The 25,353-nt window shown below is 37.7% G+C and overlaps 5 protein-coding genes across 27 annotated transcripts in view; 3 read left to right on the plus strand and 2 right to left on the minus strand.

The window, feature by feature from the left end:
• The first annotated feature begins 283 nt into the window (after positions 1 to 283).
• Positions 284 to 12,685, plus strand: row (relative of woc). The gene is made up of 21 exons (XM_053747185.2): positions 284 to 443; positions 527 to 786; positions 1,100 to 1,197; positions 1,313 to 1,474; positions 1,827 to 1,991; positions 2,214 to 2,423; positions 2,977 to 3,377; positions 3,609 to 3,937; positions 4,486 to 4,630; positions 5,519 to 5,671; positions 6,139 to 6,288; positions 6,711 to 6,818; positions 7,092 to 7,301; positions 7,986 to 8,171; positions 8,678 to 8,810; positions 9,159 to 9,250; positions 9,708 to 9,850; positions 10,225 to 10,382; positions 10,960 to 11,102; positions 11,623 to 11,730; positions 12,160 to 12,685. The coding sequence occupies exons 1-21, from the start codon at positions 411 to 413 to the stop codon at positions 12,295 to 12,297; spliced, it is 3,525 nt and encodes a 1,174-aa protein (XP_053603160.1). The 5' UTR covers positions 284 to 410; the 3' UTR covers positions 12,298 to 12,685.
• A 410-nt stretch (positions 12,686 to 13,095) lies between these two features.
• On the minus strand, positions 13,096 to 14,060 carry LOC128671069 (uncharacterized protein). The gene is made up of 3 exons (XM_053747199.1): positions 13,863 to 14,060; positions 13,566 to 13,637; positions 13,096 to 13,345 (listed from the first exon to the last, which is right to left on the minus strand). Exons 1-3 carry the CDS (start codon positions 14,007 to 14,009, stop codon positions 13,109 to 13,111), a joined length of 456 nt encoding a protein of 151 aa, XP_053603174.1. The 5' UTR covers positions 14,010 to 14,060; the 3' UTR covers positions 13,096 to 13,108.
• A 204-nt stretch (positions 14,061 to 14,264) lies between these two features.
• On the plus strand, positions 14,265 to 15,126 carry LOC128671187 (mitochondrial import inner membrane translocase subunit Tim13-like). The gene has a single exon (XM_053747463.1). It carries the CDS (start codon positions 14,403 to 14,405, stop codon positions 14,673 to 14,675), a length of 273 nt encoding a protein of 90 aa, XP_053603438.1. The 5' UTR covers positions 14,265 to 14,402; the 3' UTR covers positions 14,676 to 15,126.
• LOC128671178 (uncharacterized protein) lies at positions 14,399 to 16,795 on the minus strand. The gene is made up of 3 exons (XM_053747451.2): positions 16,042 to 16,795; positions 15,568 to 15,893; positions 14,399 to 15,223 (listed from the first exon to the last, which is right to left on the minus strand). Exons 1-3 carry the CDS (start codon positions 16,427 to 16,429, stop codon positions 15,137 to 15,139), a joined length of 801 nt encoding a protein of 266 aa, XP_053603426.1. The 5' UTR covers positions 16,430 to 16,795; the 3' UTR covers positions 14,399 to 15,136.
• A 266-nt stretch (positions 16,796 to 17,061) lies between these two features.
• Positions 17,062 to 25,353, plus strand: part of LOC128671071 (patronin-like) — a 64,879-nt gene continuing 56,587 nt past the window's right edge. For 18 of the 23 annotated variants that reach the window (XM_053747232.1, XM_053747344.2, XM_053747371.2 and 15 more), the window contains exon 1: positions 19,495 to 20,018. In XM_053747232.1, the coding sequence (XP_053603207.1) occupies positions 19,899 to 20,018 (120 nt within the window). In that variant the 5' untranslated portion in view covers positions 19,495 to 19,898. Of the gene's footprint in view, positions 17,477 to 19,493; positions 20,019 to 25,353 lie in introns of those variants that run through there. The other 5 variants (XM_053747213.1, XM_053747303.1, XM_053747365.1 and 2 more) reach the window with 2 other exon arrangements.

Consider the following 25,353-nt stretch of genomic DNA (forward strand, 5'->3'; position numbering starts at 1 on the left):
TATGTAACTAAACATCGAAATAAGAAATCACAGACATTTAACAAGAAATAAAGCCCATAATAAGGGTTTTGGTCCCATCACATAATAATATGGTATCAAAAGCCCTCGCATCAAAAATTAAAAAAAAAAAAGTGTCATGGCGTTCTGTCCAGTCTGGTCTGTCAGCTTTTTATACAAAAGACTTGGCTGTATGGGCTAGTACTCTTTGCCTCCTCAATAAAACGAGGGAATAAACCAAAAAAAAAAACTGGTCTGTCAGGTCTGTCATTCATATGTCATTCTTCAACTCATCAAGCAAAGCAAAGCGATTTGTAAGCGAGCACAAGCGTTGTTTTGCTGAAAAGTATTGTTTGGTTGAATATAAAGAATTTCACAATTTTTTTCACAAGTGAATAAATGCCAATAAGAAAATGAAGTTGAAAAAACCCAAAGAAGATGTCGAGGTCAGTTATACAAGTACAATTACTTTTTTATTTACGCGTCTTCAATAGTGCCGATACGCTATCTCATTACGATTATTTTACAGGAATTACCCGAGGTTGTTCCTCCTCAGGCGGAGATCATAGAAGCAGATTTGTATAAAAGATCATATTTCGGCCCTGATGTGCCGACTTTGGAGCTTGAATGTTGGGAGGAAGAGTTGTCCGAGATACAACTGCAAGCTTATAAGAACGCCGATGAAGAGTACAAAAGTATTCAGAATAAGCTAGATGAGATGGTCAAGGAGACTGGCGGTGAAATTGTGTACAACGGAGACCAGTTTACAGCCTATCAACTTCTTGGGAAGTAAGTATTTATATAAAAGTATTGTAATAAAAATGTAACCTTTAATGCCCCAACTCACTATGTTTATGTTTAAAATTTACTGTCAAAATCTAAATGCGAGCCCAGCCTGGCAGAGGTATCAGTGCCAGTAGCTTGCACACTTGCTTACTAACTACTGACCTGTTTTTCTTGCATGTACCTGTTAACTAATTATGGAGAATTACAAACCTTTTCAATTTTCATAAAATAAATGACATTTGTATATTTCAAATAGAAGCAACAATAAATTAGTATAGCAACAAATAGAACTGATCTAATTTTACTATTTTCACAGGCAACCAGTACTGAAGGATTTGGAGAGGCAGAGCGCTGAGATTCTGAGATCTAGGTCTCGATCCATGTCTGTTTCAAAGGAGAAAACTGGCAGAAGAGGTGTGTCTGTAGTATGCAACTTCTATCCTTTCTAATAATATTATGATAAGGCTAAAATTTTCGATAATATAGTAGATGAAAGTCTGCAGTTTCTTAACAAGATATATTATTTCAGGTCGCCCCAAGAAGTACCCCAGAGAAGAAGACCGTAATTACTCACCATCACCAGAAAGAACAAAGTCTCCTGACTCCCGCCACAAAAAGAAGAAGAAGGACAAGAAAAAAGAGGAGAAAGAAAAGGATACTAAGACTAAGGACAAGACTCTGGCACCTTCTAGTGAGTCATTGTAGTATATAAATATGATGCTATATTTTCATTCAAGGTTTGCTATTTTATGGCTATTCTAAGAGTCCCAACAGTATTCGCAAACTGGACTGAAGATTTTTTATGTAAATCATAAGCTTCTTGGCATCACTGCCTGAATGCAATACACAATGATAGATCAGAGAGGGAAAATGACATGTATATGGAGTATGGAGCCTCAATTTTGATAAATAAATCTTAGAATTTTTACATATCTTCATTAATTACAAGGCCCACCTACCTAAATTAATTGCAATTTCACCATTTATAAGTAAGTTACATAATACTACGTTATACACATATTTATTAAATAAATGTTCAACAGATGTGCACAGCGTAGTGACCAATGTGAGGCCATCAGAGGCAACAGCTATTGGTGGGTTGTTAACTGGCAGCGCAACCAAAGCAACCGCTATTGTGGACCTCACTAAGGAGGACGGGAACAAGAATGTTGCTGATTCGCGCGAAGTTTCCTTCAATAAGCTACAAGGTGAGAAATTAGGAAATTTGGTGTTTCATTGGAAAATCTACTGACATGAATGAAAAGATATGTGATACTTTTTCTTGTATATTTGCCCTCATCATCGTCTAATTGATGAACACAAAATAACAAAGCACTTTAAAATATGACAGGAGTGCCACATTTAAAATATATAAAGATGTGTAATTACAGAAAACAAGTCTAAATTCTAATGTCCACATGAATATTCAGGCAAAACATTCCCATCGCTGGTGGTGGTGGCCCGCCCCTACCTCCGCTCCAAGGAGGCGCCGCCGCCCTCGGACCGGTCGTCGCTGGACAGCAAGGTGAAGTCGGTGCTGATGCACACGCCCATGAAGTTCACCGAGTGGCTCATCCAGCAGGGGCTGGTGCGCTCTGAGCAGTGGTGCGTCATACACCCGGGGAACAAGCTCAAGTTGGGTAAGTATGGCGCTGGTAGCAGCTACTAGGAAAAAATGAAAGATAATAGTTTATTCAGTACGACATGAACTAATGGTGCGTTGCACCAGTCAACTTTGATTTTAACTTTACCTGCGAATATCAGCGCAAAGTTCGCCATTTTATCTAATCAGGGTGGCGAAAATATGAACTTGCCGAGAAACTGACCCAAAAAAGTGAAAAAATAATTTTAAAGGAAAATTAAAAGAAAAATTAGACATTAAGAAAAGGCCAAATTAGACATTAAGTGAAAAAATTTCACTTCTTGGTTTATGAATTATGCTAAAATAATCTAAATATTGTAATAAAGAAATTGTCAATATTCAAAAATAAATGTTGTCCAACTAAATAAAACTTAAAATAAAAATTAGAGATAAAAGACTTATCAGTGACACAACTCAAAACAAGAAAATCTAGATATTATTAGTACTTCATTTAACTTATTATAACTTGGATTTGCAATAGTTATTGGACGCTGTCACTTCTTCATGTACTTAACAAAACATTATTCTCTAACACATAAATGTTATTCCAGGCATGTACTCCGACGTATCCAAATTCCCCTACTCCGGCGGTTACGTGTGGATCTCCGAATGCTGCCCCACTCGCTTCGTCTCCGTCTTCTCCAGCTCCATATTCGAAGGAGCCACATTCCCTCCGAGTGTCATTCTCAAACTCATATACCATTGGGCCTGCCAAACCAACGTGCAGAACGTGGTCCAATGGGTGAAAGTCGACAATTTATATGTCAAAGGATTGTTTACGTGGTTGAGAGCTATTTGCTCATCAGCGATCCATCAACATTTGAGTGTGTTGGGAGGGCCCGGGAAGAAGGTGGAGGTTGGAGTGATATCACTGGGCACCACCAGCCATGATGGCACGCAGAGGCAGGTCAAGGTCGAAGTGTTGGGTGTCTTGGATGCGTCTGAAAAACTAGTGAGTTATACTATTTATTTTCAATGAATTAACTTTAAAATTCATGAATCATGAAAATGAAGACCTACCATCATCTTTTACAGATCTGTGGTTTATACTCGTAGTTACCACTTACTTCATAAGATGGAAGATCGCAAGAAATTCATAATTTTTCGAAAAAAACATCTAAATCTGTTGTATTTCAACAAGAAAATTATTAATTGTTCGAGTATAACATCCGTTATTTTGTAGATTCGTCTCCGCGCCGTGGAGCCCCTAGCGGAACACGAGAAAAACTACAAGAAACGCTTTCAGAAGATTCTAGAACCCCTCGGCAACTGGGTGCACACGTCATCCATCATCCTCACCGACCTGACCGTAGACAAGGGCACTCTAGTGTCTATGGGCTTCAAGAACGTCCATCAATCGTCTTCTCACGCCGATCAGCCGTCGAGGAACACTAATGCTAACATTATGGAGTACCTGAGAAGGATCGTGCCTAGAATGTTCCAGAATACGCTATCGCTGCTCTCGAGGCAGATTATACAGCAGTTTCTGGACGAACTCGTTTGGAGGGAAAGGTAAGAATTGTCTTGTATAATTTTGAAGGGTTCTGACGTAAAATGTGCATTCTTGGAGCCCGGTCTCATTGCTACTACATTGCGCTGTCACCGTTGTCATCCGTTTCGTTGACGTTCCTCCTGCAGAAACTGGAGTTTTGTCGAAGAAAACAGGAATGAAACAGTTGGGCCTAGCTTTAAGCGCGATGCCCCATTGCTCATTTGTGCTGCGTTTCGACGACGTAGGACGTAGCTACGGTCTGCTTCGTTGTTTTCTATAGGTTTTGACACTGACGTGCGTTGAGATACATCAACAACTTCTCGTCGGGAACGATCGGTCTACTTTTCTGTTTGATCAATTTCGAACTTTTTATCCAATTCATAAAATTTTTGCGTTTTCTGTCGACTGACGTCAAAATGACGGAGCGCGACTGAGCAGTGGGGCATGGCTCTATGTTGTATAGTGTAGTTCCTTCATCCAAATATTAGAGTATGAGCGCCATCTACATTATTTTATAAAAACATATTAAAGTTTCTTTAAAAAATAACATTGATATTTTCCCATACAGGTATGGCATATCTCCTGGACAAGCGTTTGACAACATCGTCATGCACATATCGGAGCAGACAAAACTGGAGTCCAAGGACCCCATCACAGTGCGACTCAACAAGATCGCTGCTAACCCCTTCAAGAACTGGAAGTATCCTAGCAAGGTATGTATTGTTCGTTAGCTGAACTCCTGTACGACTACTGTCATATACATGAGTATATACATATGTATATATATATTTGAGGGTACTTGCAAATATCCAGTCTTGCAAATGTCACGTTCGTGATCACACGGGTTCTCCCGAATTTATCCTTTTCCGGCTATTATGTATTTACAACACAAACGAAGCCTTTCATTTATTATGAATAAAAATAATTGCCTATCAGTCGTAATTACTTAATTGTATGTTAGTATATATTAATTTATTGTTTACAATATGACGGTAACATAATGTTAGGTGTAAACGAAATTATGTTGTGGCGTGTGGTTGTGCCCTAGAATAGGACCACTCCACATCCTCGCATGGATGTCTTACGACATGCAGTCTAGGCTGCTGATAAGCAACAATAGCATTTCCAAGGAGGGTTGACGTCAGGCAGGTGGTTGGTTGCAAAATCACAGCCGAATCTACATAATTTTAAAGATGCCTCAATGATGAAATCCAATGCCGGAGCATTGGATTGAGGTCATCATTTTACGAGAAAAAAGGACAAACAGACACGCTTTTATAATATAAATATGGATATAAATGTTATGTGAAACTAATCCATATCCAGACGACCTCGGTGGCGCAGTGGTAAAGTTCTTGCCACTGAACCGAGAGGTCCCGGGTTCGATCCCCGGTCGGGTCATGATGGAATATGATCTTTTTCTGATTGGCCCGGGTCTTGGATGTTTATCTATATATGTATTTGTTATAAAATATAGTATCGTTGAGTTAGTATCCCATAACACAAGTCTCGAACTTACTTTGGGGCTAGCTCAATCTGTGTGATTTGTCGTAATATATTTATTTATTTATTTATTTATATTACATTATATCGATAAAAAGAAAAACAAGCATACGGAAGAGGCGGAACCGGAAACAAGCACGCGGTCAAAGCGCGGGCGCAAGAAAAAGGAGCCTTCTCCGTCGCCGCCGCCGAAGAAGAAGCGGAAGGCCGTCACCACCACCTACATCGAGGATGACGACGATGAAGAAGAGGTAATATTTATTCTTGTAGCTTTTATCATGCAGTCTCTCTCTTCTTTGTGGTTCTAATATAATAGGGCCTGGTTAGGGTTTGGTTTGTTCCCACTTGTTCTACTGAGCACTAGTAGCTTGACGTGGGGAAGTAGGACAAGTGGGAACCATGATGACGCCATGTGTTGTGTACCCACTTTTTTATATATTTTTAAATTAATTTGAGTATGTGTTACCTCAATTGCTTGTGTGACTTATATTTGTTTCCCATCAGGCTATAAGAAGAAAATAAGAGGTCACGCAAGCTTAAAAAATGGGTACCTATTAACTCTTTCATTGAAGATCCCGAAAATTCTAAAAATATCGACGCTTGGGTCGATTCTATACCTCAGCGGTTCGCTGTAAGAATGGGATTTGATCTACTTGTCTTCATAGCTACTAAGTACTAATATTGAGGCAAAATATATATTTTTTATTTCATTTTACAGATGCCTCTAGCCCTCAGGCGCACGAAGATCAAGCAAGAGCAAGACAGCAAGCCTAAGGAGAAAGGGAAGGACGAGCCCAATGGCCGCGGTCGCCGTAAAGCTATAAAGACCTACACGGTTGACGACGAATTAGATGACGTGCCACTCAAGGTGAGTTGAATATGGACATAGAAAATGATGGACCACATCATATCTTCCAATATAGTATTCATGTAGCTATCAGGTCCCACTGCTGGTTTAAAAATCTTCCCCGTTCTGTTTCCAACTACTTCTGTGCTTTAGCTTAGCCAATCCATTATGACGGTTAGTAATTACTACTTGGTGAGTATGGTGGAACATCAGAATGTTGGGCCGTGATATACAGTTACGAGGAGGGGCAAGAACTTTGCTAAGGCAGAGTTCATTACATACGTCGTTATGAAACTTTATTTTTAAATTCTTCATTAGTAAGCATTTCGACATGACCACCGCTGAGAAGAAATGCCAAAAGAAACTAATTTGAGGTATTCAATCGTCGATTATTGATAGAAGTAATAAGTTGTAAATATTAATATTATATTCATGTTACACAGGCGATCAAGAAGGAAGTGAAGCCAGAAGAAACAGTGTCCATGGAGCGATACTACTTTGGACAGATCGGCGGCGACGGCCCCACTGAACGGGTGCCCATTGCGGTTGAGGTATTTATCCTTACATAATTATAAAACAAAGTCCACTGCCGTGTCTGTCTATTCGCGATAAACTCAAAAACTGATGCATGGATTTTGATGCGGTTTTCAACAATTAAATTTTGCATACATGTAGTTTGAAGTACAAAGAAGAACGAAGAACTGAAGGTTTCGTCATCAAAATCGACCCAGTAATTTTTTAGTTTATTAATCACAAACGACAATACAAATCTTTTCTCTTTATAATATTAGCATGGATTTGTAACCTATATTATTTGTCCGCAGTGCCCCATATGCCACATTGAGCTGACGAACAACATATCTCTGATGCTGCACCTGTACCTGCACGTGGTGGGCACCCACTCGGACCACATCTGCGTGTACTGCCTCGCGAGGTTCTCCAGCGAACCAGAGCTGGCCACCCATCTCAACCAAGGACACCCAAGGGACACTAAAGCCAAGGAGATATTTACTTACGCTTGTCTCATATGCGAGGTATGAACATTCTCATAGTGATTCGTGAAGTGTTTTATTATATATTACATGTGTTTTGCAAAATTCGTGCTATATCTTTCTATACAGGGTTACTGGTATCAAACGCAAAACCTCTTAAAGACTACTTGGGTACATGAAAACAAGCAACTTTTATTGTACGAGTTTTCGTGATTCGTAGTTTTTTTTTTTCATATAAACAAAATACAACCTAATTTGCGATTCTACACATCTTAACTCTATGTAATAGCCAAGCAACGAGACAGTACAGTAGCGTTATGTAGCGGAATCAAACATAGAGTTAACGTTTTATAGAAACGACATTAATACTTTAAAAAAAGGTTTTTTTTTTGTATTTATTACGTTTAGACAAAAGTCGTAGAACACAAGATGTTAGTCTCTATGTACCTTATGCGCCTTTGAAAGGTTATGCGTTAGATACCAGTAACCCTATATATTACTATGTTTTTAGATAGTTAATATCCTATGTTTGACCATTCAGACCATTTTTCATCGGAATCGAAATGCCAACCTTAAGAGCCATGTCCCATTGCTTAGTCGTGCTCCAATGCGACGACGTCATAGACGCGAATGAAACCAGTAACACGCAATGATGAAAGATAGAAAACGAAAAAACTCTAGAAACGTTATTGAGTAGTATAATTAAAATTAAGTATATTTTCCCAGGTGCGCTTCGCAGCAGTGCTGACCCTCGCATCGCACATGCAGAAGGCCCACGCTCCATTAGAGCTGCCATACCTCTGCTACGTGGCCGAGTGCGGCTACCGCGCCTCCAGCCACCGCGCGGTCGTTGACCATTACCGGGAGAAGCACAACCAGACCGACACAGTGCAGTGTCCTCACTGTCTCAAGGTAATGTCACACATGCAGACGGCCCACGCGCTCTCCTACGTGGATGAGATACGAGGCGACGGGATAAAGAGCCAAACATAAATGACAAGAAAGAAGAACATTTTTGAAGAAAGAAGAACAAATTTTGCATGGGAGTGCTGTTGCACTCCCATGCAAAATTATAAAGTCTGTCTATCTGTCTGTTCCGTTTTCACGGCTGAACTACTGGACCAATTTGAATGAATTTTGGTATGCATGTAATTTTAGTATGCAAGACACCCATACAGTCAACAGCACATCAACCTATCCAAATTCACTGCAAACTCGCCGCTATTCTATGGTGCCATAGAAGTGCATGCAGGCTTGATGTGCTGTTGACTAGGCTACTTTTTTTTCTTCAAAAATCTACCCCCAAATGAATATAAAGGAGAGGTGAAAGTTTGTATGAAAATCCAGTTTGTTTCAAATTAACGCGGGTGAAGCCGCGGTTAAAACTAGCGATGTTATAAATATGATATAATCCCCAGGTGTTACCGATCTACGCGGCCGGCCACGAGCTGGCGTCCAACGTGTCGCTGTACATCGACCACCTCAAGCAGCACCAGGACAAGGAGCTGGAGCTGCGCTGCAACCGCTGCATCCTCAGATTCGTGCATCTTGGTCAGTATTCCATATCTACTTACATATCGATATAAATCTTACCAATTGACCGAGCGAGCGATGTCTACAAATCAACTTGGGGCAAAAATATATTTAAAATTTATGTAGAATTTGCCAATAGAATTTTTATGTTCGCGGGGTAACAAAATCTAACCTTTATAAAAATTTTCTTTATAAAAGTTTTATAAAGGCGAAAGTTTTGTATGTGAAATGTAAAAAAAGAGTGTAAATTATTGAAGCTGATATGAGGTTTTTGCTTTTGGTTTTTCCAATTAATTAATTCCCTTCCGAAAAAATAATTTACAAGTTCATCTAGTTAGATAGTTTAATGCATGCTTTATGTTTCAGGTCAAATGAAAGAGCACCAAGTTCGCGAACACAACACGGTCGAGGACGCCAAGCCGCTGTGCTTGGAGGAGCACCTGGTCACCAAGCCCAAGGTGAGACGAATAGGTTTTCTCTTCCATGCATGAGTGAAACGCAAGTGTATGCGAATCCTATAGTTTTCTACGTCTACGGATTAAACAATACTATTCCCCGCTTGATTCCAGAATTTTTTCATCTCATTATTATTTTCAAAAATAAGTTAAAAAGCATGTGTGACATGTATAATAAATCCATTTAAACAATACTAGTTGTCCGCCGGGAACTTAGACCTCGCGAACACAATAAATTTTGATGAGTCTTCGCAAATTTATTAATATTTCAAAAATGACTGAACCGATTTGGATGCCCCACGTACTCAAAAATTCTATTGACAGATACAAAATTCTACATACCTTTTAAATTCCATCAAAATCAGACCGACGATTCGAAAGTTATCGCGTTACAAGCAATACATACAAAAAATGTATTTTTTAAAGTAGCTACCTACCTTACCCGTCGCCACCCTTTCAGACAAAGGCCCGGCCTCCAGTGAAGGACACGACGAGCCACGCGATCACTGAGACGTACGAACAGCTGACGCTGGCGCTGCCGGCCGGCGCCGCCGCCGTCTGCCGCGAGTGCGACACGCCGCTCGACAGCGACAAGCATTTCCTGTGAGCATTTGTATAGCTGCTACAATTTCGAGATAAAATGTACCCTATGGATAACCATAACCTGGACCATAAAGTCCAGGTTATATTCTACCCATGTACCAAATTTCGTAACAATCCGTCCAGTAGATTATGCGTGTAAGAGCAACTAACATACATACATAAACACATAGATTCATACATACGGCTTGACCGTAAAGAATAAAAATAAAAATCTTTCACACCACATTGTCCCACATTCCCAGTCCATTTCATACAAAATGACAAAATATATTGTTAAACCTCACACAATGAAGAACAAAAGACATTGTCACTGACCCGTCTCATCTTGTATATGCGAAACAATGTCAATACATTTCTAATGTCAATGTTCCCAGCGGTGAAACGAGCTGCACCAAATGCCCATACAAGAGTTCCTGCTACCGGGCAATGTTGCACCACAGCGGCTATTGTGCCGGGCCCAGTTCTCTTGAAGACGCTCCGAGACAGGCCAGCTACACCACGCACTGCGTCTGCGGGTACAGCACTATCGTGGGTCAGTATACAACTTTATACCGTAGTTTAAGATTCGTCTACACTTTAATTTACATATTGGTTGATAGTGAAACGAAATTATAATTAAAAATAAAGGATTTATCTTTTGAGTAATTTGCTCAGTCGTACTTATAACTTAACTCATTGATGGTGGTGGAAGAGATCCTAACAGTTATAGAGATGTAATCACTAAACATTATTATGGTAAAGAATAACTATAGGACTATTTCACATTTTCATCAGTATAAAAAGCAAGTTATTCAGTTATACATGGACTTCAGGTTTCGCGAATCGTCGGCACTGTCTACCCCGTAAAAGATAACGACGTGATACATGTATACGGTGCATGTGTTGCGTGTGGTTCCTCCCTAGAATAGAACCGCTCCATTATCCTCCTGTGGATGTCGCACGAGGCGACGAAGGGACTTAGTCTAGCTGTTAGCGTTAGGCTGGCGGCCGCGCCGGTTGTAAAATCGCAGCCGAAACATCAAAATTTTAAGGTTTTTTTTTTTACGCTGACCCTGGGTTCGCGGCGTCATAACCCCGAACGAAACGTTGTACATTGTAACGTTATCCAGGCACGGACATGCTGACCCACCTCCTGATCTGCGAACACAAGACCGCGTACAGCTCCGAGCTGGAGGCTCGAGCTAACACCGTACATGACGACCCTGCGCCCGCGCCCGCCCCCCAGACCAAGCCCGAGGAGTTACCTGCTGAGGTATGTAGTCTTAGACATATTTGACTTTTGCCCTGTAGCACGTGTGTGTCACGTGGGTCGATCACGTGTTATTTGAGCAATATAAAAAATAATACTTTTACATTGTAAATGCATTTGTAAATTTTTAGAAGTTATTTTACTTCATAATAATTTAGTGACTAATAGGGAATGCCATAACGCGTTAAGTCCACTTTGTGTACATAAATGTTGTAATATTATGCAATACGTTTTAAAATAAAATTGGCATATTACTGCCCGCGTGTATAACACACGATTTTCATACAAACTTTCACCGATATTGTCATTTGGGGATTAAAAAGTTAATAAAAAAAAAAATTAGTAGACCCACGTCCATACATAGATAATCTTTTCCAAATTGACGTGGGTCTTGGATGTTTATCTATATAATAATGTATATCGTTGAGTTAGTATCCCATAACACAAGTCTCGAACTTACTTTGGGGCTAGCTCAATCTGTGTGATTTGGCCATATATATTTATTTATTTATTATGTGAGCAGCAGTCGGACGCCACAGTGCCGCTGGCGGACTACGCGCCGCCGTCGGTGCTCAACACGCAGCTGTCGCTCGACGACCTCGCGCCGCCTTCCGTGCTACAAGCTGACCAGGTACGGTGGACCAGACCCACTATATAATAAATCAGAGCATTTTCCCGACTTCTTCCTCAGCCGCAAAGCGCCGAGTCCGCTTTCCTTTTTTCCTGTCCATTTCATAGTCTTTGGTGTCCTTTAGTACTCAGACCATTGACAACATCAAGCCAGCTCTCGGTTATTAGTTTATGCAATTCGTTACCGTCTAGAACAGATAATGTATAATTGGCTTTGAGTTAAAAATCATTTCCAAAGAAGTTTTTTTATAGTATTGTTAATATGTTACTTAATTTTTGTGAAATATTCTAATTTTCTATCGTGCAGTACGGGACGGACAGCTTCAGTCAATAGTTTTAAGAACAGATTAGATAGGTATAACCTCCAAACATCAAGACGCTTGCATAAGCTTCATTATCTGCAAGTGTGTCACGAAATATATGTTTGCAGCACGACCAAGAGCTGCTGAAGGACGCATACGACCGGCCGCTGGCGACGCCGCGCCACGAGGAGCCCCACTACACGCTCGGGGACTTCGAGCCGCTGCCGCAGGAGCCGCCGCCGCAGCCCGACTTCGAGCAACTTTAGATTTAAAACTCACTTCTGAACAACATAGATCATAAAAAGAGAAATCTCTAAGACTCCTTTATATATTAACTAGCGGCCCGTCCTGGCTGCGCTCGGGTAGAAACATAATAAATTATACCCCTAAACCTTCCTCAGGAATCACTCAATCTATTGGTGAAAACCGCATGAAAATCCATACAGTAGTTTTAGAGTTTATCGCGAACAGACAAACAGACATATTACATATCTTAATTGAGCAATATGTAAGGATATTGCCCAATCAAGATATATAATGTGTATTGGAAATAAACCAGAAAATAAGGACAGTGTGATATGTTTTATCTCACATCCTGCGTGCCCAGTTTTACAAGCCCTCCGGACCATTATGTTGAATTCCAGAAAAAGGCTCATTGGATGGCCATTAAGTTTTATGGAAATCTTCTATCATATTTGGTTATATTGGCTCATAGTGTTTAATTTTATTTGTCTTTAACAAACCACTTTTAATGTAATGATGTGTAGTATGATGTGTACTTTGATGTATTGTGCTATTATATTCATGTTAGTTGACTCTCATTATGAGTGTTTTCTATTAATTTCTGCTTGATGATTTTCAGCCAGGCAACATTAGATTATGCAATCAATATTTTCACCCATATAAATTCAAACATAAAATTAACTTTATATCATTGATATAAAGTTAATTTTATGTTTTTTTTATTTTATTAAAATATTCAAGTGACTGATAATACTGATTTTCAGTTTTTATAAGGCAAAGATTACTGCAATATATAACTAATGGAAAGAAAGAAATAAAGATTTATTGTAAATGCTATATTTTCCGTTTCTTTTTCCTTTTCTTGAAAGTTAATGTAACTTTATTGGTTACTCCATAGTTATCTATTTTGCTACAGTTGTCATCTAAGATAATGCCCTCAAAGTTGAGGTCGTAAGTTCTCCAAACATATTTCCAGGACACCTTCACTTTGCTCCCGGTCCTTTTCTGATAAAGCTCAAAATGTCTTGCTATTGCCTTTTTCAAATCGCTCACTGTTGCACTTTGGGGTACCTGAAGTGAACAAAACAATCCTCAAGTAGAAAGTAAATGGAAGAAAATGTCCTCAAGTCCAAATCATGTGTTAAAAAATTAAAGTATTTATCATTCAACATACTAATAAAATAAAAAAACAAATTAAACTAAAGTATAAATAAATATAAAGTCGTCGTTTTGTTGCAATGAGGTTTGCAGAAGGATAAAAATATTAATTGCAGGCCCTAATACAACTTACGATAACTTTCAGCATTGGCTCGTCATCTCTTGAAATGAATATAGTTATAGACTGCCCATGCTCCACAGCTGTCTGAAATTATTTAACACAGATGAAACAATTTATTGAACCTTCGTTAATTTTTCGGGATGAAAGGTACCCTGTCCTGCATACTTTCCCTCCCAACTATCTCTGGTCCATTTTGACGTGAAAGAATGACAATCACACATTTAGCATATTTGGGATGGATTTATATTTAAAACCTTATACTCAAAGAGTAATGCGAGTATATAATACAAAATAAATAATAGTTACTACCTGTGCTAAAACTTCTTCAAGCACTATGTCAGGAGGAAGGTCCGAAAGAAGAGGATCTGAGATTATTAATGTAGAAAGTGTAGACTTCGTAACTTCTATGATTTCATCATGGGTTAACGTGCTAGCCAAATCGCTAATATCTTCCATATTTTTCTATCAACATCAATCAATTCCAATAATGTAGGTAGGTAATTTCGCGAAGGTAGGAAACACAATGAGGAAAAGGAAACGTAAACAAGCGAAACAAAGTACAAACAAAACCGACTGACAGTCAAGCAAGTCCATCCGCATCACCGCATATTCTGACATTGACATTTACGTTCCAATCAAGCAAAGGCCAAGCAAGGAATGTGCTTTTTTATTACATTTAGTTAGTCTTTGCTTGCAGTTGACTAAAAAAAGTAAACTGTCAAAAAATTAAATTTAGGAGTTGAGGCATTGAGGTTATAATTTCGTCAGATTTTTCATCACGTAAATTTTTTGCCCTAAACGCCTAAATAAGTATATTATTTTGTCGCCTCAATCTTCAAAGAAAAGAAGATGGATACTTTAACAACCGGGTCATTGAGCGGTGCACAGAAAGAGGAGTTAATGGATCAGGTTAAGCAGCAAATCGCGATCGCAAATGCACAGGAACTGCTAACGAAAATGTCAGAAAAATGCTTCAAGAAGTGCATCAACAAACCGGGTACAGCTTTAGATAACTCTGAACAGAAATGTATCGCTATGTGCATGGACAGATACATGGATGCGTGGAACCTTGTATCGCGGACTTACAGCAGTCGTATTCAGCGGGAAAGGAACAACCTATGAACTTCCACCAGTAACTCGTGAATGTCTAAAGTTATAGCAGTGCTGTAAATAAACTAGTAGTACCAGATGATGTTAAAATTGTGTGTTGCGCCTGCCAGTTGTTATGTTGATGTGTTCAATAAAAAATATTTTAGGTTACTTACTGGTGTTTTTACTTGAGAGTCAATGTTACATAATTTAATGAATAACTTACTGGCTTTTATAAACTATAAACTGTGAAAAATAAAACTCTTTTACCAACTAGGTATAATTTTCTTTAAGAATCTAAATGAACAATTTAAATATCTGAGACTGGATAAGCATCAGAACATGTTATACGAAACTGACCAATCATCAGTCAGATAAAAATGCCAAAACACTAATGTTTCCAAAATATTGGGTCAGTACCTAATTGGGTTGTAGTTTCAGTGTAGAACCAACATTTTAGAGCAATAAAAAATTATGAATTGTTGTCATTTATTTTATATTTCTCCTCTGAGCATCCTTTTCCTGTATTGGTACAACTTCTTTATCCACATTTCTTTCCGCACCTCTTCACTTTCTATTTCCTGTAATTTTATTAAGGGCAAAATTATCTCATATGCATAAAAAAGTTAATGTTTTATTGACACTATAAATAAAATTTGGCTTTGACACAACAAAACATCTTTTTTATAAATAACAGGGTATATCTTTAAACACACTTCCTCAAAAGTTTAAACTATGGTTTACTGCTGATTACAAAGCACAGGTGAAGCACAATATGCAAGAATATAAGAAATTAAGGTTTCTTAGAAACTAATTTTGCAATTAAATTAAGGTTTTCCCATGCAACCATTTTGTTGTATAAAAAGATCTATTCCTGTTTGACTTCAGAATTAATGTTTTAAAAACCGGTGTATAAGAAACTTACATCAATATTGATAATGGAGTCATCTTTCTTGACCTCTGACTCTGGGACTGTCACAGTCTGAGAATCAAGATCTATAACAATATTTTGATTTTGTTTCTTTGATCTTGAAGATGTGAAGGTTTTTTGGACAAAAGAATCATTATTGAGTTCCGCTAATAAATTCCTATCATGTATTGTTGGCATTTCTTCTTTGATCTCTACTTCCTTGTATTCATATGTAGGTATTTTAGTCATGGTCAAACCAGCAGCCTCTGCCGCTTTGATGGCTTTCTCCACTTTTGTCTCTGTGTCATCAAGGTTCACCTTTTTGGATGACAGAGGTCTTTCTGCAAAGTTAAAATGCAAATTAAAAACTAATTATAGCTTGACTGCAATCAAACTTAGGTAATCCAAGTAATTAATTCATACAAACATGATAATTAATTAGAAAAAAGAATGATGCACAACAAAAATAAAACAATATTTATAACTTACCAATATCAAATGAACTAGAACGACTACTCGAAGACTTGGATCGCTTTGACTTCTTGCTCTTGTACCTAGATCTGCCATGAGAGCTCGACCGCGATCTATCCCTGGACACTGAGCGTCTGGACCGCTTCGTACGAGAGCGAGAAGATGACCGCCTCTTTGATTTAGACTCGTAGCGATCCCGATCCCTTGATAAGCTCCTCGAATAACTCCTCCTTTTATGCCTTGACCTCGAAACAGACCGCCTTCGCCGGTGGCTACTAGACTCTGAACGATCCCGCGAACGAGATTTACGCTTATGTTTGCTTCTAGATTTCTTCCGCTCGTATGATGATTCAGAACTATATGATGAGCTACGCCTATCTCGGTAACGGCTCTTTTCACGAGGCATAGTTTTATTACATACTGTACACTCAATAAAATAATAGATTTATATCATTCCATCATTTACATACACAATCAACACACCATTAGCTTTCTCAAATCCTTTAATTTGCCGAATTATATGACATGACAATGACGTTTGATGACGTTGACATTTAGGTTTTTTACATAAATATCCATTCATTCATCAATCTCCATTTAGCCACAGAGATTATAGAATATTTAATGTTCTAATATCTGTGCATTTTAGCATCCTTACCTCTTGCATTGTTATTACTATAGGTATATCGAGAACATTTCACTAAATACTTACTTACCTAATGTCAGAAGTTGCAATAACGACTCTTTTTCGTAATAAAATACTAGACACCAAAAAAGTTTGCGGGACAGGATCTGCTGGTAGGTCTGTACGTCAAAAGTCCGTACAGCTCTAAGGTACCACTAGATCTTGTGGAATTACGTTCCAGTTTTAATTTGTTTTAGATTTTTAAGCATTCTATGAAAATTTAAACTGTATATAATTTCGTATTAAAGGAATATGTCTAATCAAAATTTAAGTTAACGAAATCTTTTAATTAGGTATTAACAATTGAATGTTTTTGTCGAACGCGTATTCATTCTGTCAGTTGTTGCATAGTGCGTAGGATGGAATACGCGTAGGGCAGCGACCGTCAGTTCGGCCTCGATGACGGAATGTGTGTGAAATTTTTAAAGATGGTGATGAACTGTGTTTTTCTGTTCGTTTAGCTCAATAATGTTTGTTGGTGCTCTGTTTTATATACTTGAACATTAAAAATGTGTCCATATATGTGATTAATCTTCTTTCGTATTTCTTCCGCTGGTGTCACGGACAGTAAACGCTGAACGTGTTGGTGGAAGCACTGACATTGTTTCATTGAAATTGTAGAGTCCATCGCGATTGTTATGTTTAAGCTTGTGATATACGCATCCAAATTACCCCGGTACGGAGGATTCTGATGTTTTCGAGATCATGGAGAGGCAAGAGCGATCACATGCCAACATGGAGGCCGCAGATTTTGCGGATACCAAACAGGTGAGCTGAACACTTATTTTAATTGCCGGTTGTTGAGCACCAAGGCGATCCGTGTACCTATGTGTGAAATTGAGCTGTCTTTATATTGTCACCCAGATGGCTTTAGATTACGATTAATGTTCTTCTCCACATTGTTTTACATACTTGAGAAACTTGTGTGGTTTGTTGTTTTTCGACTGTGACGCATTTTCCGTTGTCCAACAGTCAAGTATTTTCATATTTCTAGACAAATTAAGGCAAACGAATTAGTATTTAATGCTTAGGATGACTATACCACATTTTAAATTCAATATATGTGTCCAAGGTAGCCTGTGGGCGATGTTGGCCTCAGCCCACACTGCCACTGAATAAATTATTTGTATTAGAACATTGTTATGTGCCTTATTTGTCATATCAAATGCAATTGTGATGGATTCTTTTGTCTTTGCTATAGTGAGTTTGGCTTCACTGATCAGTCCATTCACTGCAGTCATAGTGTGATTCTTTTCTAAATTTTAAACTTAAACTCGAACAATGTCTTTATGAAACATAGCGAGTAGTCAATCAAAATAAAACATTACAATTTGAAGTCTGTTATTTATAAAGTTAGATGCTTTATCTAAAGTGTGTGAAACACATAAACATACATTAGCTTAAAGTATGCTTTAACTTTTTTATGAGTAACATCGTAAGTAGTTACGTATTTATTTTATTTTATAATTGGTTATGCAAGATAACTACATACCAACTTAAATGACCATACACTCTAACCTTAAATGACATACATGAAAAATACAAAGGCTTAAACACCAAGTTCCTACATGATCTCTCCTTGGGTAATGATGAGCTTAACATTAACTTTGAGCAAATCATTGTAATAAGGGGTCAGATCTTTTCATCAATTGGGATTTTCTGTAAAAGCAGAAATCTATAAGTATTTCCTTTTTTAAAAGTTGCTGAGAATAGGTAATATATGAAATTAAATTTGATTGTGTGAGAATAGGGCCCTATATATAGGAATAATACCTTGCAATTTTGAAGACCAATCCTACTTATACAGTTTGATATAATAACTGAAAGCACATATGATCTTCATTATTGATTACAGTTAAAGGTGTTTACAATGAAACTCACTTGATATGACAGTTCCAGAATGGAAGAGCTATTCATCTGATATATGCACTGGTGTAGTGTAGGGGGCACATAGTAAGAAATGATTATTTATTCATGAAACATAGATATATGGAACCTTTAAAATATGACTAAATACTAATAACACTACTACTAGAATTGATTTTAAATGAAATAACATGTCTTCCACTCTCTCTTCTGTGAAGGTGTATTATGTAGAAAAAGAAAGTCTTAAATCCAGCAATCTATATAAGCATAGATAATGCTCTGTGATAATTTTATCTGTTGTTATCAAGAGCAAGGGTACTGACACAGAGATACATTGTATTAAAAAAGTATTATAGATGTCTGTCATGAATGTTACAATAATGTCAGACTGATCATTATGTCGGAGGCCAATTACCAGACGGCTACATATTTTGTATTCACGAGTGTAATTATAAAAATTGGTGTATTTTCATTTCAATAATAAATTATTATACAAATATCAAAATTGATTCTTACTCCTTTAAGACTATTTTTAAATTTAAATATCCCACTGCATCCAAGCCCTTGTGATGTGCCAAGATGTCATCCAAGCCCTTGTCTAGTATTTCTATTAGAAGGAATTTGCATTTTACCTAAACAGGCAATTTTGTAAATAAACTGGTTGAAATATTCTGAAAATAATTTACAGTAAAGGAATGTAAATATGAGATAAAAATTATCTTCATTTTGACAAACAGACATTAAATTTGATATATTAAATCTTAACATCACTTGGAATTGATAACATTATTTAATTAATGAAACTTTTTTGTTATTTTAAAAATTCGACAGAGTTGGAACTTTTGAAGTGGAATTACTTATCTCAAGTTTTAACTTGATCGTGGTAGGGGGCCGCGTGCCCGTCACGTCTCAACCGCCAGTTTAGACGCGGGCGCAGCACGCCGCGCGCGCATCGCACGTCGACACGACAACACGCCCTCGCGAGTGATGTCATCAGAGTGACAGTGTTGTGGTAACAGACCTCCTGTCCTTTGAGCCTTTATTTTGGTAATCTATGTCGAGCAAGACTATCTTGATCTTAGTTAAATTAATTTTGGATCAGTAGTTTAGCTTTGAAGTAGTCTGAATTAAAGACTTGAGACTGAAGGATATGAGTAATGTTGACTAGATGTGGTCTGAAATCAGCGCTAAAATTATGGATCTTTCTTTCGACTAGTGTTCTTTCGGACATGGCTTAAACTTCACCATATCAAGTCAAGGCTCACAACTACTTGGATTTGTCAGGACATAAGAAGTCTGTTACTCGGTGCAGTGGTTGTGAAGTATGGTAGCGATGGTCGCTTCGGCCTCCGGGTACGGCACGCTCCGCCGCTTCCTCAGCGCTCCTGAAGGGCAGCACGACATGGAGGCGGCCGTGGTGCCTACCACTGCTGTTGCTGTTTCGGTGAGTGGCACAGAGCAGGAGTACTAATACTGAAATTAAATAGTTACCTAATTCGAAGAGGTGGTGGTCCAATGGTTAACACGCCCGTAAACCGAAAGGTCCTATTTAGAATCCTACTCGTGTCGCGTGAGTTTGTACATATAAATCGACTACCTTTTACTTCCGGTGAAGGAAAATATCGTGATCTTGCTCTGCAATGGCAAATCACTATGTTAATATTGCCAAGAAAATCGTTGTTTTTCCACGTAATGGTTACTATTGTCAACCATGTGGAATACGACTATAAGAGAAGAGAGTCTGAGATAAAAAAAAGTTATTTCTTTCTTTCCACACTTTTTTATAATATAAATGTCGAACAAATGAGTTCGCTCACATGGTTCCTCTATGTACAAATGATGAGCTTATGGACTAATAATAGCCTATCGCTATTCCAATATTTCTATTAACTACAAGTGTAGTTGACTTCTGTAGTTTTATGTAAGAACATAAAACTACAGAAGTCAACCTGCTAAAGCAAACATTCCATAAAACACATTGAGGAATGAAGACGTGGACAGAAATTTATTATATACACCAAAAAGCCGGCACTTATAAATTCAACAACGGTTACTCCGGACATTTTAATAAAATTATAGTGCGTAAACCATCGTAAACCGTCATGACGAGGAACGACGATTTCGTCGGATTAGTGGTACGACTCTCCGTCACTTCCTTATGTTTATGAAGGGTATGTAGTGTGTGACGCCACGCCACGCACCGTGCCCTATGCAGGAGTCATACTGCAATACATACTAACAATAAAATATTCATCTTCATCACAAATTCTACTGCTGTACCTGTACCTGACACAAATCTTGATTTGTGTCAGGCAATTAGCCAGTACTTAATAATTAGTCGGACATTATATTTTTGTTAGTATAAGTGCACTTGGGAGGAAAAGGTACAAGAAAAATACGGACTTCCTTCGAAGCTCGATATAAATAGCGCACGCCACTAAGTTTACGACAATATATTTGTTGTTACTGTGCCACATAACTATGCCATCGTTTCTATAGTCTTATACTTCTTGTATGCTTTGGTGCGCCTGGGACGTTACATGATAACGTTATGTGGAATGTTGATGCGATGTGATGACTTGTTTACCGATGCGACATCTTGAGGCGTGGTAATGGGCGCAATCGATGTAATGACGCCGCGATTATCGCCGAGATAACGCTGATTCTTGGTGGTTCGATGCATTTGGTATTTTTTAAATCTGCAAGTCTTAGATATCATTCATGTTATCAACTAAGCCAAACACCACCTTCTTATTTATGTAACTGTTTTCAGATTTTAATTGTTGTGTCAGCCAATGGTGTCCCTATTACAATAGCTCTTTGTATTTTGTTTTGTCGTTTGCCATTATATTCGATACGCCCTTGCCAACTCAAATATTAATTATTTATAATTTATTGCATTTCCCTGGTTATCTCTTATTTAACTATAACTTCTTTGTCATTATCATTTGCCTTACCTTACCCCGTAATCTGAGGTCGGCACAGGTGTGTTCTCTCCTGTAATATATGTCAAGCTCGCGTCATTTTCCAACACCATAATAGTCACACAATCCATCTGTTTAGGTCTTCTTTCTCTCTTTATTGCCCTGCCATTAAGTAATCAAGTCTATTTTTTCTTACATGATCTCTCTCTTATGCGTTTTTCCGGTTTCTTCCACAGTCGTTAAGTGACGAAGCCCAGGGTCCTACTTTTTTGTCTCCACTTCGCACCATCTTCGGCATCCCTAGTTGTCAGACCATAGGCACGCATATCGTGCTTGACTACATGTTTCATTGTTTCTTACATGATCAATAACAGGCGCTACCGTCTCTTACAAAAAAGTTTATGACAAGAGAAGGTAATTCAGTATTATGAGTCATAATGTAACAATAACTGAATGAAACCGGTGGTTTTAGCGGTGTGATTACGATACATTAGCCTAAACTGTTCTACTATTCCAACTCTAATTCAAAAGCCTTAGAAAGTACCACAAAACCGTTAGCACAATGGTAAATGGAATTGGCATGACTAAATGTAACTTCCACAGAAACAGCAATGTATCCGTTTTGACGACGAGTCAAATCGAAAACATTTTTCCTAATATCAAACAAACAATTTGCATGACGATAGCAGGTAGGTACATCGTCCATATTGACTGGCGTTTTTGATATTATGATTTTCTAAAAATAAATAAGTCTTCGTGAGTGTATTTTTTTATGGAATTATCGATAGCTTAAGATAGTTTATCAAAATATTTGCAAGTATCAGTAATTTATTTTTTCTTATGTCTGAATGCACAATTTAGCGATCTACTCAAACGAAACTAGTTTTAGTTTCCTGTCGTTTCACTCTTCTTTTTAGCCATATATTCTCATTTTTCAAATACCTGAAACTAGTTAGCCACGCGTTTAGCTATAGATCCCATTAGTCTACAGTAGCCGTGGGTCATTAACCCCACTTTCCTTTTTATTATTCCGCTGTTATATTAGCATCGATCGAAATTCCGGCCTTGGCCTGGCGCTGTAGATCAATGACAATATTTCTTTCGATGATATCATTGTCATCTGTTGAGGAATATACGGGATGGATACAAGGTTAGGTCATCAGACCGTGTCTGAAGCTCGTTCGCGGAGACGGCTCGTTGGTTGCAGACCGCGAAAGGAGCGCACACCACCGGTGGTTACCGACCCAGATCACTGGTACTCGCTTTAGTTTTTACCCCAAATTGAATTTGACAATCGTCGAGCCAAATGCTCATCTAGAAATTTTAGGGAAAACGACCAAACTTTTAGTAACCTGATCTAAAATATTTGAAATATATTGTATAAAATATGTTGTAATATTTAAATATATTGCAAATTAAGATAAGTAATCACTTTTACAATCATACGATTTTACCCCTAATGGACATGAATCATGGGTAAAAGCTCATCCGTATGTTACGGATGAGCAAATTGAACAATTTGAATGTGCACAACTTAATCCGACTGTATTCTCGGGAAAAAAATAATGAATAACGGAATAAATGCAAGTATGTTGGTATTATATCCGTGTTTCGTATCGTATTTTATGGTAAAATTACTTAGTACCGGAATGGCTGTTTACAGAAATAGAATCTTAGCAATGGAGACCTGTTTCTCGCAAGAATTCTACTAATTAGGCTTCGACGGAAAAATAACTTGAAATCCAGGTGCGACATTCTTATAAATTATGACCGTATTTCGACGGCACGCAAAAGCTCGATAGGTTTACAATTCACACACTTTCTAGAGATATATGTAGAGATATAATTAACGATTTAAATGTTATCGAAAACATTTATCTCTGACAATGATTTCTAATAATTATGTGCAAGGGGAAATTCTATTTTCGATGATATGTCGCTAAGGTATGTTAAAATCGTTTTAAGTTTCGACATTTTGTCGTCTAAGACAGCGCATATTTCCGCCGACAGTGCTCTTATACGGAGAGGGCCTTGTTATGGTGACCACATGTAGGCTAGGCACGATAACATTGACTATTTTGCAACGAAGTCAAGTTGTGAAGGTGTTAAATTCACCGCATCTCCATCATTATCGCATGCATCTGATTGTTTGATGTGTTTTTGATTCGATGGTCCTTGCCTTGACTTCCTTTACTTGTCTGCTTTTATATTTACTGTGCAAATGGTATAATCTGCGTTATTCTATAGCCGCGAATTTTGCAATGATTTTAGTTATGCTTGTCATGTTTGTTGTACTAGTTTACATTTAAATAACAGTTAAATTATCGATGCAGTCCTGTAAATAAATCAATGTAATTTTTTTCAATAGGGCAGTCTAATAGGAAATAATGAGTAACGTCGCCTGAAATAGAATATAGGTTGCTGCAAACTAGGCAGTGTTACGTAAGGGTGATCTGTAAATAAATCGGGTTATCGGAACCTTTGATGAAAATTGATCGTTTCAAAATTGAACCAAGTAGTCTGCATTACATTTATATTTATGACATAGACAATGAAGAAGTGCATTGCAGAACCGCTGTTTGAAGTTGAATCTTGATAGAATATACAGTCTGCGATTGAATCTTCTATGCCGTTCAAGAATTTCGTTCACATCCGCCATGGAACAATTGTAACACCCTGCCAGATCGTCACGTACGCACTAATTTATTTATTTGATAATATCATCGAGATTTTCCATTAACATTGTACAATAGAAAAAGTTTTGTTTCCGTTTAGTTATCAGAATGCAAAACTAATATTGTTTACTGTGTGTTCAGTTCGTACTAAACTTAGGTTGGTTTGTGTTGAAAAACTTGTCATAATAATTATTACATTACTCAGAGTTGGTGACCCTCAGGGGTACGCGTTAGGCCCGCTACCAGTTGTCCTTGACACAGCATCTGTCTTTCTTAGAATCTTGAAGTTCTTGTATTATATACGCGTTATATACATTTATTTATTAAAGATGAAAGCAGTATTGCAGATGCTAAACCTCGGAAATGATGCCGAGATTTGTAACTTTCACAGCTGCGTGCATTAAGTTAACTCTGATATGATTGTTTTATTTTAGACGTGTAACAACCGTAAAATATATTTAAAATTGTGACTTTTTAGTTATATTATAATTTGGAATTTTGATTAACAAGTAAATTACAATTAATTATTTTGTAAATTATCTGCGCAAAATGCAACCTAAGCCTACTTACTAAACGTCTAATATGCAAACTTTCAAAACATAATTTCATACAATCTTATATTTGAATGCTTAAATTTTTAAATTCTCAAATACTTCAATGTCATCTAAATGAACAAAAACATGGCTTGAAATTTAAATCAATTGGAATGAAGAATTTTCATAGTATTCATTATAATAAACCATTGAATTCGCAAACCTCATCTCTATAGAGCAAAACGTAATCTCACGGCTCTGCCGATACAATGCAATCCGACGGACCTAGAGAAAGCTTTGGAATGTTCGTTAACTTTCATGTGGCGAGCTTAATATTACGGCAGAAGCTTCATCGATGTTGCTATCTTTGTGTTACACACTGCATAAGGAATGGCGGCTGCATTAACTGTAGAGTATATTGCCTGCAACTCTTTCCCGCTTGTTCAACTTGACAATAAAATTTCCTGTAAGCACTAAGGGCTCATTGAGTTTTAGACGGATATTTAACATTAATTCTACTATTTCTTCAAGTCGTCAGTCCCAATGCGGTAGAATTTATTCCTAAAAAGGTTCAAAATGTTAAGTTAATTCGCAGTCTTTAATTGCGTGCTTGAATTTCTTTAAAAGTTAAAAAGGTTACATAAATA

Source organism: Plodia interpunctella, chromosome 1 (genome assembly GCF_027563975.2).
Source record: "Plodia interpunctella isolate USDA-ARS_2022_Savannah chromosome 1, ilPloInte3.2, whole genome shotgun sequence".
In the NCBI taxonomy this organism is placed as follows: Eukaryota; Metazoa; Arthropoda; class Insecta; order Lepidoptera; family Pyralidae; genus Plodia; species Plodia interpunctella.

Excerpts from the sequence above, each read along its gene's own strand:
- LOC128671069 (XM_053747199.1), bottom strand. The coding sequence starts at position 14,009 with ATGGAAGATATTAGCGATTTGGCTAGCACGTTAACCCATGATGAAATC. Across the intron at positions 13,638-13,862 it reads TTGAAGAAGTTTTAGCACAG|ACAGCTGTGGAGCATGGGCA; the intron begins GTAGTAACTATT and ends AAATAATTTCAG. Across the intron at positions 13,346-13,565 it reads AGCCAATGCTGAAAGTTATC|GTACCCCAAAGTGCAACAGT; the intron begins GTAAGTTGTATT and ends TGTTCACTTCAG.
- LOC128671178 (XM_053747451.2), bottom strand. The coding sequence starts at position 16,429 with ATGCCTCGTGAAAAGAGCCGTTACCGAGATAGGCGTAGCTCATCATAT. Across the intron at positions 15,894-16,041 it reads TTCTAGTTCATTTGATATTG|AAAGACCTCTGTCATCCAAA; the intron begins GTAAGTTATAAA and ends TTAACTTTGCAG. Across the intron at positions 15,224-15,567 it reads ACTCCATTATCAATATTGAT|GAAATAGAAAGTGAAGAGGT; the intron begins GTAAGTTTCTTA and ends ATAAAATTACAG.
- LOC128671187 (XM_053747463.1), top strand. The coding sequence starts at position 14,403 with ATGGATACTTTAACAACCGGGTCATTGAGCGGTGCACAGAAAGAGGAG.
- row (XM_053747185.2), top strand. The coding sequence starts at position 411 with ATGAAGTTGAAAAAACCCAAAGAAGATGTCGAG. Across the intron at positions 1,198-1,312 it reads GGAGAAAACTGGCAGAAGAG|GTCGCCCCAAGAAGTACCCC; the intron begins GTGTGTCTGTAG and ends ATATTATTTCAG. Across the intron at positions 6,289-6,710 it reads TAGATGACGTGCCACTCAAG|GCGATCAAGAAGGAAGTGAA; the intron begins GTGAGTTGAATA and ends CATGTTACACAG.